Below are 12607 nucleotides of genomic sequence, written 5' to 3'. Positions count from 1 at the left end.
AGATACTGATATTTCTCATATGCCTGTGGCAAGGAAGCAACTGAACACACCTGACTAATCAAAAATATCCGTGAAGCCTTTTGTCCCAAACATTATGGTGTCCTGAAATGGAAGGACTATGTATAAAAAGTGCTGTAATTTCTACAGTGTGAAACCAAAATGTATAATATACCCTTTAATGAAAGCTGAGGATCTGCACTTTAACCACATGTGAATTGTTTGATTACAACTATAAAATTGTGGAGCACAGATCCAAATCAAAGAAAAATATGTCTCCAAATGATATGGAGCTCACTGTAATAACACAACAAATATTAAAAAGATTCAAATAACATAATAAAAATGATAAAAGGTGGTAACAAGTAAAATTGCCTGATGTGCAATAAAATTCACCCCACAGATACAAGCCCTAAAAAAGTGTTTTAAAAGATTTGAAAGAGGCTTCATTTGAATATTTCAACTAGCAAAACACCTAATATTGCTATAAATTGTGGGCTATGTTAGGCCTCCTCGGGAGACCTAATAGATCAAATAAAATAAATATTTAAAAAGACATTTTTATATTACATATAATTTCAGTTCAATCTGAGCGCCAAGTTTCCCCCCACCTCTGTATACGCCTTCCTATCTTGGCTCCTGACACCCGTGATGAGTCCACATAGAGCAATGTAACACCCAAATGAAAAATGTTATGTGAAAGAAAAATGATGCAGGAATGATTTACTGATTGCCTACAGGAACGTGCTTCGCGACGTATGTTTGTGGCTTGCAATTGCTATTTCTATGTGAACCCCTCCAAAAAAGTCAATCCTTGCAACATTCATGAAATGAGCCCCAGGTCAGCTTGTGCAGATCAGATGTTTGGGCATTTGTGAGATTTTTCTGATTCTACTTTTTAAATCAAGAAGCAAGTTCCTTTTTAAAAAGCTACTTTTAACTTCACAGTCAGTGTGTCAGTGCTGTACCACAGACAGAGGCAGTGTGTCAGGGCTGTACCACAGACAGAGGCAGTGTGTCAGTGCTGTACCTCAGACAGAGGCAGCATGTCAGTTCTGTACCACAGACAGAGGCAGTGTGTCAGTGCTGTACCTCAGACAGAGGCAGTTTGTCAGTGCAGTACCTCAGACAGAGGCAGTGTGTCAGTGCTGTACTGCAGACAGAACCAGTGTGTCAGTGCTGTACCACAGACAGAGACAGTGTGTCAGTGCTTTATCGCAGACAGGCAGTGTGTCAGTGCTGTACCTCAGACAGAGGCAGTGTGTCAGTGCTTTATCGCAGACAGGCAGTGTATCAGTGCTGTACCTCAGACAGAGGCAGTGTGTCAGTGCTGTACTGCAGACAGAGGCAGTGTGTCAGTGCTGTACTGCAGACAGAGGCAGTGTATCAGTGCTGTACCTCAGACAGAAGCAGTGTGTCAATGCTGTACTGCAGACAGAACCAGTGTGTCAGTGCTGTACCACAGATAGAAGCAGTGTGTCAGTGCTGTACCTCAGACAGAGGCAGTGTGTCAGTGCTGTACTGCAGACAGAGGCAGTGTGTCAGTGCTGTACCACAGACAGAGGCAGTGCGTCCGTGCTGTACCACAGACAGAGGCAGTGTGTCAGTGCTTTATCGCAGACAGGCAGTGTGTCAGTGCTGTACCTCAGACAGAGACAGTGTGTCAGTGCTTTATCGCAGACAGGCAGTGTGTCAGTGGTTTGAGTTAAGAAGAGGCCGTGTATCATTGTAAGGTGCTCTGGGTAAACTGGATATTATGTAAAGAGCTTTCCCATCCTGAATTTCTCTTGCTCTTTGTTTGTCCTGCATATGGTCTCGTGTTGCACAATATTGTCACTACATTGGGAGCTTAGGGAACTATGTCAAGACCCTTCCTTCTACAGACCTGTGGGGCTGTGATCTATGTAATTCCAATCATTGGGTTTATCTGTGTTCAATGAAGACAGGTTCTGGCACGCACATGTTGAGATGTCCACGTAGTGGCAATCACACAGAAAAAGGCTCTGTAATCAGTCATGTCTTTTCACACCGGAGCTTTCTCTGTCATCCTGCTATAAACACAGACATACCGTACACACAAATATGCATGCATATACACACATAAATGTGTGTGCAAACAAAATCTGTAATGATGAACAATTGAGGCTTGTCATTTTTTTCTCTGTTTATATTAGGGATATGAAGATAAATCATACACAAACTGACTGGCTATCACTGATCTTATAACGGATAAAGGGGTGGGTAATTTTGTAGAATGTGAATCATATCTGCATTATGCTTGACTTAAATCTGATGATTCATTCTGGTCGATAGTTATATTAATTTGTTGGCTGTTTACTAGATTTCCAGTTTTGTCTAAAACAGAGAACACGCTCAAGCTATTTGCACCAGCCTAAAATCAAAAATCAGGAGTTTGACAAAAAATGTGAAGGACTTTGATTTCTGCTTGTGTTGAGGCTTCGTCCTTTGCGGTGTATTACTTCGTGAGGAGGACAGCTTTATTGACATGAGCAGCGGCACAGTGGTGCAGTGGGTAGCACTGTTGCCCCACAGCATGCAGGTCTCAGGTTTGAAGCCAAGCCAGGGCCTCTCTGTGTGGAGTTTGTGTGTTCTCTCTGGTTTCCCCTCGATGCCCTAGTTTCCTCCCGCAGTTCAAAGACGAGCAGGTTCGCCTAATTGGAGACTTTAAATTGCCTGTCGGTCTGAGTGTGTGAAGAAGGTCTGCATGGAAGTAATATTTTGATTCCCCCGTGAGGAATGTTCGATTTCAACACTTGGAGAGATTTAAAAGTTCAACTGCTAGGAAACAGTTAGTTCAACTCTGGGCTAGAGTCTGTTCTATTCTGGTCACGCATGTACACTCAGGTTGAGTTGATTTTAACTCCCGGGATTTTATTCCAAAGAGCAAAACTTGCTGTGTAATGTGGGCCAGCAATTTACAGTGAGATTCATTAACTGGGAGAATGAGAGAAAGAATGACAGATATGAGAGCGTAATGGTTAATGCAGCTGTAAATAAGCAGAGTGGTACTGAGGCACAGTTGAATGGCTACAAGGGAGAAACTGGAGAGAGATGAACTGTGGAATGACAACAGACTGCAGATTGCTGTAGAATGCTCGTGCTATATTATCTTTAAAAGCACATACTTGCTGTCTTCTCATGTGAAACCTGAATTTGTGTGGGATATGTAACCGTGATGTGGGTGTATTTCAAACCTTTGCCACTGATGATCTAGATACAACACGTATTACTAATGAATTTTTAAACTTCTTTTTCTTGCTTTCTTGAATTTCTTGCTAACACATCACTGCTAAATGGCTTAGTGAAAGTGTTATGACTTCCATTTCTGGACATAGAGGTGTCGTAAAAGGTGTCTACAGAGGTGTGAATGTTCTAGTATACATAATGCATAACTCATCCAGTGGTAGTAATGTGCACTCTGGGTTGCGATAAGTGCCATAGCCTTTTAATACCTGCTATTCCTTGTTCATTTTATTCTTTGTTTTGTATGAGCTAAGTGTTTATTTATTGAATTTTGCCCCAAACACATTCTGTTCTGGTTTCTGGGTCAGCATGATTATTCAAAATGATTATTTGAAGTTACGAAATTGCAACTTTAAAATGTGCATCTCAAATCTATTATTTCCATCACCAGACTTTCACAGGATCTTGACTTCAGCTGTCATTAATGTTGTAATAGATGACCCCAAGGACATTACTTTTCCAATACATTACCTACATTTTACTGTACAAATTCATGTTTTGTAACTTGTGTAAATCCATGTGAGACATGTGATTTAGACACAGCATCAGAGTTAAGAATTTGCTAACAATTGATTCCAGGTGCTACTTTTTTTTCAGATCTCCCTTTGCAGCAGTGACGGACTACTCTGGGACGAGGAACAACGTAATCCAGCTGTGTCTGGAGCTCACAACCATCGTACAGCAGGTACACCATCAGCCTCGCACACCTGTACAGGTAAAACATGGTCTAACCAGTCATGCATCAGGTACCACCTCTCCTTGTCACACCTGTACAGGTAAAACACTCTCTTGACCATTATACCGCAGGTACATTTTTGCTATATTACTTCAATACAAGAAAAAATATATTCAGGTATATCCAGACTCATTTTCTCTCCCCTGCCTGCTATTCTCCCCTTATTATAAATCCCTCCATTCCCTCAGCTGCTTGTTATCAAATGCAGCTCATACACAGACAGATGCATAGCAGTGGTGTACTGAGAAACTGGTCACGCACACATGAATCACAGTTTATATTCCCAGTGGTGAAAATCGAGGAGTTAGGAGGGTGCTAGGATCAATACTCCCTTGGCCATGGCTGAGCCTGAGCGTGCCGTGCTGTTAATGCCGCTTGTGTCCCTGTGCGCTTCTGAGAAAATGACGACACAGAAAAATAAAGAAGTTTTAACCCCTTTTTCTCATATCATTGCCAGGCCAAGGCATTCAGCAGTGAAACACAACAGCTGAGCATGTGCAGTGTTCCAGTACACTTGAGCCAGTGACTAGTCACTGTCACATAGTACACACAGAAGAGCAACTAGCACCAGTGAGAGGGGAGGCATACGTCTCGCTGATGGCTGCTGTTAATCTGAAAGCATCTGGTGAGAAGTTAAGAGGCATTTTTGCGCTGGCTAATTTAAGCCAATCACACCCCAGTGGATTGGGACCTACTGTGTGCTGCTGGGGCTGACTTTCCAGTCATAGTCCACTAATGACTCTTCCCAGAGCTTCAGGCTCAACCAAGTGAAGCCAAGGCAATTGGACTGAGGCTGGGAAACTCATGAGCTTCCCTGTGGTTTCAGTATGTTTTTGTGCATAGATCCATGTGGTGAATGCAGTGTCAGATTTCTGTTTGGGAACTGGAGTCTGAGAGAACATTTAAGGGTGGGCGGGACACAGAACCTGTTTCAGGGGCTAACAGTCTTTGGAGGGCGGGGATGGGAATTGTTGGAAAGCGCCCTCCTCCACTCCTCCTTTGTTCTGTGTATTTTAATCATGTGAAGAAACAGCATGGCATTGTGGGTGATGGTGAATGTTATTAGAGCAGTAAATCCCAGTGCTGGTTTTTCGCTGCTAAGTGTGGGAGGAAGCAGAAATAAAGTTATGCTGGAACAGTCATTTGGTTGGTGACACTGAGGCCAGGGGATCTAAAGTGATCTGTGTACTCTGTTCCCACTCCCAGCTGTCAGAGTGGTTGGACATACAGTGCTGTGTATGTCTATCTTTGAAGTCTAATTCTGTATTTTTATTTCAGTCTCTGCAGTTTTTCTTTGTCTGCAGTGTTTCTGAGTTAGGGTTCTGAGTTCTGGGCTTCTATGGTGTGCTTGCAGGTGTGTGTCTTTCTGTGTGCGGTCAGGCAGATTTGGACAGAGTGTTTTTGTTACTGGAATTAAAAGGATGTGTCTGCATTTACAAAATATCATACTGGACCAGGGGTTGACTCAACAAAGATCCAGGATTAGGAGGGCTGTGCTGTTTGCTCAATCTGCCCTGTTACCTCCAGAGTTGTGACTATTCAGATGCTTAAACGTAGCACAGTATCCTTAAGCACTGATTCTCTGATCAATATCTAACTAAAAATGACACAGTAAGAATCAGGGAAGTGTGAACTTAACCTGTATCAGCGGTTGAGGACAATGGCCTGTTGGTGGCCAGGCGGAAGGTAGAAGAGTGCACATTCATAATTTATTGTTGTGGCGGTGCTTTATTTTGCTTCTTACAGTGCAACACTGGACGGCATCACTAAACCCGCAGTAAGGTTTGTATTCAGGGCAATGCTCCAGGCAAGACTGGGGTTTGGATTGGAAAAGTGGTTCTGTCAGGGGTTGACTTGAGCTCAGAAACAAGGTCACACCCGGAGGAATCTGATGGGCTGTAACCATGGCGACAGCCTTGCTGGTGTGATGACTGTTGAAGTGTGGATTCTATTTGCACAAAAGGAGGTGTGAAACATAATTTTTCACTAATAGCACATATAGCTTTCACGAATGTATATAGTGCATATAAATATAATCATTAAAAGTATTATGTGTTGAAGAAGGTAGTTACAAAGCTACTGCTGGAAGTGATTTTCAATGTTTATAGAACACTAGTCTGTCTCTGGACCACTCAGAGCCTGGAACCTTTCCATTCACTATTTAAAGTAAAGCACTGCTGGTATCCTCTAATCTCTTTGCCCACTAACCTTCATTAGTTCACTTATAAGTTCACTTATACCCCGATTTATCCCCACTAAGGAGCTAATACAGGCCTGGCTTGCTTAGTTCAGCTAGTTTTCCAGGATTGTTTTTTCCGTGCTGACCTATGTCCAGATCACAAGCTTTACTGATGCTGAAATACATGGCAGCAAGATTTGATTGAAATAGGCAAGTTGCATTGCTAAATCGCTTCCATCAGCAGAAGGGAGAAAGGAGCAAGACCCTATCGCTGATCGCAGCAAATGACCAGAGGTAGAGGGAGTGTTTTTTCCTAAAAAAAAAAAAGGAAAAAAAACCAGCTTTGGACTGCAGACGATGTTCAGTCATGTGTTTTAATCTGGGCAAATGCCAACCACCACTGTTGCCTTTTGCTGGCTCTCAGCTCAGCTACTTCAGGTCTATGGTGGGTAATTATGATAATTACGCTTCACATACCTGTAATACGGGATCTGCATTGAGTCGGTGGGTTAAATAAATTGCTTTCAAGGTAAAGATGACTAAGCATAATCTTACTTTTGCAGGACTGCACAGTGTACGAAACAGAGAACAAGATCTTGAATGTGGTAAGTTAACTGTGAATTTGCTTTCCTGATCTCACCATAACCCACATAATAATTAAAACTGATTGAGTAGATCTGATCTGCCTAAATCAAAAGGTGTGCACTTGACACAAAACTCATTAGCGTACAGGACACCAGCTTCCCTGTTTTTCTATGGTGGTCTTGGCAGTTAGATGTTTATTGTGTCGTTTATCTTTTCACCTGGGCTCCGTTGTCAAGGTTTTTTATAGAGTTGTTAATTGAACTGGATTGATCTGGATTTTCAGGGAATTAGAAATTTGCAAAAGGAATTGGCCCTTTTTGGTGAGAAGCAGAGTAGGTTGCATTTTCGCTGCAATGCAAGTATTCTCAATTTTTTTGTTATTTGTTACGTCAATGCCATGAATGTCACCATTGTTTGGTCGTATATCACTGTTGCGATGTTTGTCCACGTGGGGGAAGATAACATGTTCATCAATCTCATGTTGTGAAAATCAATATACATTTTTAGTTGAAGGTTAGTTTACTGTCATGGTCTCAGGGATTTAAAAATAATAAGAAACGAAGTACAAGCCAGGACATTTCACTGAACTTCACATTCACACATCTTCTCAACTCTGCTTATTTTTCCAGATTCTGTGGGCGATGTCACAGCTGAGAAACATTTACAAAAATAAATTCTGAATTCATATAGAGAGTGAGAGAGAGGCAGGGACTTGGATATGATTGCTGAGTGAGAGCGATCCCAGAATAGGGATTTTTGTCTGGGAAGGGGCTGGAACAGGACTATTTCTTCAGGATGAAGGTTTTCGTTCAGTGGAATGGGTGTGTTTGCTCTGTGCTAGAGTTAAATCCACTGCACTGGCACCATCTCATCTGCTCCTCAGCTGGGAGGCAGCTTAGTTGGAATCTTCTGCAGATGTTTTGCTCACTTTCCCTGTTAACATTTCCTGTTGTTACTGCCTCTCAAAAGAATTAATTCAAAATCATCAGCGAGAAGTGAAACAATTGTAATTCATACTATACGAGAGGCTTTGAAAAGCTTTGCTTCTGGTTGTCAGCGACCTTTGAACTTTCATATTGAACCTTTCCTCCCTGCCTGTTCTTGGCTGGTGGACATGGCGGCTTTATTTTCTGTCGTGAGAGTGAAATGAACAGGAAAATCGTAGGCAAGTATTTTTTTCACCTTGAGTTTGTGTGAGGAGGAGCAAACCCGGTGAAGAGGACTCAGGGACGATGACGACTTGCAGTGGTGTGTGACTCTGTCCGTCAGAGAAATGCGCAGGGTAAATTCGGACTGACATTGAGAGGAGAAATTGAATGAACAGAGCCGAACGTCAGACAGCGGCCGTTTCGCCTTGTTTGCCTGAGTTATATTGTGCCGCATAATCAGGCGTAAACTAGAACAGGAACCGCGTAAGAGGAGCGAACGCTCAACATCCTCTGCCGCCGAAGAACAAAGAAAGCAAAGCGGCCGTACAGCTGTACTGTGCGTGACCACCTCCGTAACATGTCAGTCTGATTTTCACGGCTGCTCTCAGCATGTTGTACGTGGGTGGTACAGCGTGTGTAATTCACCTCATAGCTGAAAGGCACTGTTAATAAATAATTTGCCTCGTATTTTTTCTCCTGTTTGTATGTGCGTGAGGGTTGAACTTTCTGCTGTGTGACAGCGATGTTTGTGTGTGTTTCTCTTTATGCAGTGTAAGACACTGTCTGGAGTGTGCGACCACATCATCTCCCTGTCCTCTGACCCACTAGTGTCCCAGTCTGCCCACCTGGAAGTGGTCCAGCTGACCAACATCAACCCCACCGAGGGACTGGTAAGATCTACAATATGCCGCACCTGCATTTTAACTTGCAATGCATTCTGGACAAATACACCTCTCAGTTTTCAATCTAAATTTGATTTTGTTGTGCCAAAGTATGTATATTTCAGTACTACGCAAAATCAGAAGCACAATATAATAACTACAGTAGTTAATTTCAATGACGAGAAATACAGTGTGTTCTGAAAAAAAAACTTGAGCGATAAATATAAAATCATAATATCTAATTAAATAACATAAAATAAAGAACAATATTAGAATAAAAACTTGAACAATTTGAAATCATATAGTAAGTAAGTAATATCAAATGAAGTAACATAAAGGAAATAAAAGGTTTGAGACCTGAAATGAGTACAGTGAGTTTTTCCTGTAACTCATTGTCCTTCCTACACTGGGGGCTGCCTGTACTGATCTGCTGTTTTATCTATATCTGAAGTGACAGGCATTTGTGTTCTGGTTCTGGTTTGTGTTTTTTGTGTGCAATTTGTGATTAAGTTCAGTTCTGTCTCAGCGTCTTTTGGACAGCAGTAGGGACAGTCTGATTTTTCCTGTGTTTGCCAGTCTCCATTTCCAGTTTGTGTTCACAAATCTAATCTAATCCATATCTTACATCTTTGCTCAATACCTCTCACTGCTCAGAAGTAATCTGCCAAGTGAAACTGTTTTTTTTTTTGGTGGGGGGGGGTGGGGGGTGCAGGCTGAACATAGCAATTAATACAGTGTTTTTTGTCCTCCCACTGGTTCATGCATTTTGTTCATGTTGTGATGTTATCTGTTCCCTTCAATGTTTTTGGAAGGTGTTCTTCTGAGGATCCATAGTGTTAGCATTGTTTAGTGTAGCATAAGCTGCATTCGTGGCTGAGATGTCTGTTTTTTGGCTTAGCAGATGATGGTGTTGCAGGACCTTGTAGTGATTTGTGTATTTTTTTTTTCTTCTTTGGGACATTAAGCATCAATATTGGTTTAATTATGCCCTGTGTGCACTATTGTGAGTTTTTCTTCGAAGTTGCAGGATTGTTTTTACAGACCTCTGAATGCATGGTATCTATAAGAAATTTCTCTTGATTTTCAAATCTCATGCAACGTGTGAATTTAGAACACTTTTTTGAATGTTGGATTTGAATATCATCAACCCAATTTTATTTTGGTACTTTTAGTTGAGTATTCTTGTTGATAGCATAACCAACTTTTCATGCTTTTTCTTTATGTAAGTCATTGCCAAGTTAAAGTTTTCTGTTGAGCTATTTCCAGACTCAGATATGTTTACTGTTTGCAGGGTTGGAATGCTTCATTTCAAAGTGTGAATTTAAGTCTGGCACATTGTGTCATGATAGTTATTTTCTGCCTTCTTTTTCTTTTTGTATACTGCGAGGGCCCAGGTCCTACAATATTTCTCATACACAGCTTGGTTTTCTGCAAGGATTTCTATTATATTTATTTTGTATTAAGTGTTTTTTTTAAATTAAGAGTTAGCCCAGGATATAATTCCACCATCATGGCAACGTCCTATTATTCCAGCTCTCCTCCCAAACACACACACGCAATCACACACGCACACGTGCAAATGCACACATGCATGCACACACACACACACATGCGCACGTGCCTGCACACGCACGAATGCAGGACTGCATGCACGCACCCATACACCTGCTGTTGCTCACTTTGCCTGTGTATGTAAGTGTTTATTTGAGTCTGTTTTGTTGCAAGCCATACCTTTATCTCAAAATGTATCTTTCATTTACAGGGCATGTACATCAAGTCAACTTATGATGGGTTGCACGTCATCACTGGGACCACAGAAGGAGTGAGAATCTTTCAGCTTTACACATAAAATTATGAAAATTTGCACATTCTACTGAATAAATATTATAATGTGTGGTTTTTTTTTTTCTTTGCTTCTACTTGTATGTACATGCTACTGGAGTTCTTGGTTTTTCATGCTCTCTTTTTCTCTCACCCTTTTCTTTCTTTTGCATGTTCAGTCCCCAGCAGACCGCTGTAAGAAGATTCATGCGGGGGATGAGGTCATCCAGGTCAACCTCCAAACAGTGGTATGCATCAGTCATTAATCACACTCAGTGCCTTGGCATATGGCATTTGGATTCTATTTTATCACCTTCTGAGGCATCACCACTGTATGAAATGAGGTGTGAAAGATGTGTCATCATGTTTCCCTATTGAAATTGAGTTCTCAACATGCAAATGTACCAGTCAGAATACCAACATTTACTGAAGGTCATTTATCACAAAACGGGGCAGCCAAAACAAAATAAAAATTAAGGGATAATGGCCAAATCATGCCTTATGTATTGTAATTTTCATGTGGGTGAGCCAGTTCAGTGCTGATAGGTCAGGTTGTAATCATGGATAAGTAATGCTAAATTGTGGGAACTGTAAACTTGTCTTATTAGCCCATCTTGCAATTTGTCCTTGTTGAACGGTGTGATAAAATACATTGTATATTAGCAAAGCTTCTAGTAATGACCTATTTACGTGATCTGACAAAGCTCTCAAGGCCAGATTTAGTCAGACATTGGCGACTAGTTACAAGTGCAGATACGACACATTCTGACCCAGAGTGTCATATGTATCTAACAAGCACACATGTAGAAGTGCGGTGTGTCATCTAGTGAGTCATCTAAGGTGCGCTTCTCTCCTTAATGCATATGCATTTAAGGGGGGTAGCGCAAATAATGGCTGGAGATAGTATAAGTGTGGCTGATTATGTATTTCAATGAATTTACGAAAGTTCAGGTAATTAACGAGGGTTGCGTGAAATTCCTCCGCCAGTATAGAGCAGGCATTAATCAAGGCACAAGCAGGACACAGGTATAGACCTCAAAGATGCACTGAGAGAATCTTTGCGACAAGAATCACACTATCGTGTGACCTAAAAAAAATTGTCAGGCCGTATTTTACGCTTTTTTTTCAAGTTTTATCTGGCCCTTAGTTTTTCACCATGAAAGGCGAGCATTTGTCAGACAATCAGATGATGTTCTACTTTGCCTGTTTTTGTGCCTGTTTTTGTGATGTTGGTGGATCTCAAATATGACTCATTGCCTACACAAGAAGTGTGCTATAATACTTCCTGCTAAGAATTGGTTGCTAGAATTTTTTTCCCGGATCCATCTCTTTGTGAAAAGGCTAGAATTTGAATGCCTCATACGGCTTTCATTTTAGCCCATGTAATCACATGACAAATGGATGATCATTTGAATACTGATGGAAACTCATCTATGGAAACAACCATATGGCTTTACAGGCATGTGCCTGTGGAGGAGGAATGAAATTTGTGGCAATCAGTACATTGCAGCCGTAAGCATTCTTGTCAAAGGAAGTAATGCATATGGAATTATGCACTGTTCTGATTAATGATTAGCTATAGAAAGCTCCCAGCAAGACCCAGAAAGTCATGTGTAGGAGACAGTTCAGCATCAGCTCTCTGTTCATTTGGGTTTAGTAGAGTGGCAGGTATGTTTGGTCATGATCAGTGGGTGAACTATGGGAGTGACTGACTCCTATCAGAGAGTATAGTGTGCAACAGTTGGCTGGTTAATGTGCTGATGTGAGTGGCCATTTTGTTTTGAGTGGCTAGTGTTAACATAATTTCGACCAAGTTATTAATAAACTGATTTTGATCATGGTGACTTTCAACATACAAATAAGACTGAGCAGTCTAAACACTCCCTGCAAGACACTAAAATATAAGCTCAGCGAGTCTTGTCTTGGTGCAAATAACCATATATTGAGCTTTTCATACATTAACTTCTATCCTGCTGGTGTGTGTGTGTGTGTGTGTGTGTGTGTGTGCCTGTGTAGCTTTAAATGTGTCTTTCCTTATAACATGCACATTTTACAACTATTGAATTGAGCAGACTTTGAAAACACCGGACCACTCTGTACAAGATTGCTATTTCTGACCAGTATAACCTTCTGTAAAGAAAAACAATTTATGCAGCCCCTGTGATTTCTGCTTCTATTGTCATATTAAATGTCAGGATGAATAATTAATATGCAG

General features: G+C 41.2%; 1 protein-coding gene across 2 annotated transcripts in view; it reads left to right on the top strand.

Moving 5' to 3' along the window:
* The window catches only part of LOC135263138 (connector enhancer of kinase suppressor of ras 2-like), a 56912-nt gene that overhangs the window by 21647 nt on the left and 22658 nt on the right, over positions 1 to 12607 (top strand). The window contains exons 4-8 of one of the 2 annotated variants that reach the window (XM_064350800.1): positions 3859 to 3946; positions 6740 to 6781; positions 8461 to 8580; positions 10334 to 10393; positions 10572 to 10640. In XM_064350800.1, coding sequence (XP_064206870.1) covers positions 3859 to 3946; positions 6740 to 6781; positions 8461 to 8580; positions 10334 to 10393; positions 10572 to 10640 — 379 coding nt within the window. Of the gene's footprint in view, positions 1 to 3840; positions 3947 to 6739; positions 6782 to 8460; positions 8581 to 10333; positions 10394 to 10571; positions 10641 to 12607 lie in introns of both variants that reach the window. The other variant, XM_064350799.1, reaches the window with a different exon arrangement.

Source organism: Anguilla rostrata, chromosome 9 (genome assembly GCF_018555375.3).
Source record: "Anguilla rostrata isolate EN2019 chromosome 9, ASM1855537v3, whole genome shotgun sequence".
NCBI lineage: Eukaryota > Metazoa > Chordata > Actinopteri > Anguilliformes > Anguillidae > Anguilla > Anguilla rostrata.
The sequence above is the reverse complement of the archived record's forward strand: the minus strand, read 5'-3'. Positions and strand labels throughout refer to the sequence as shown.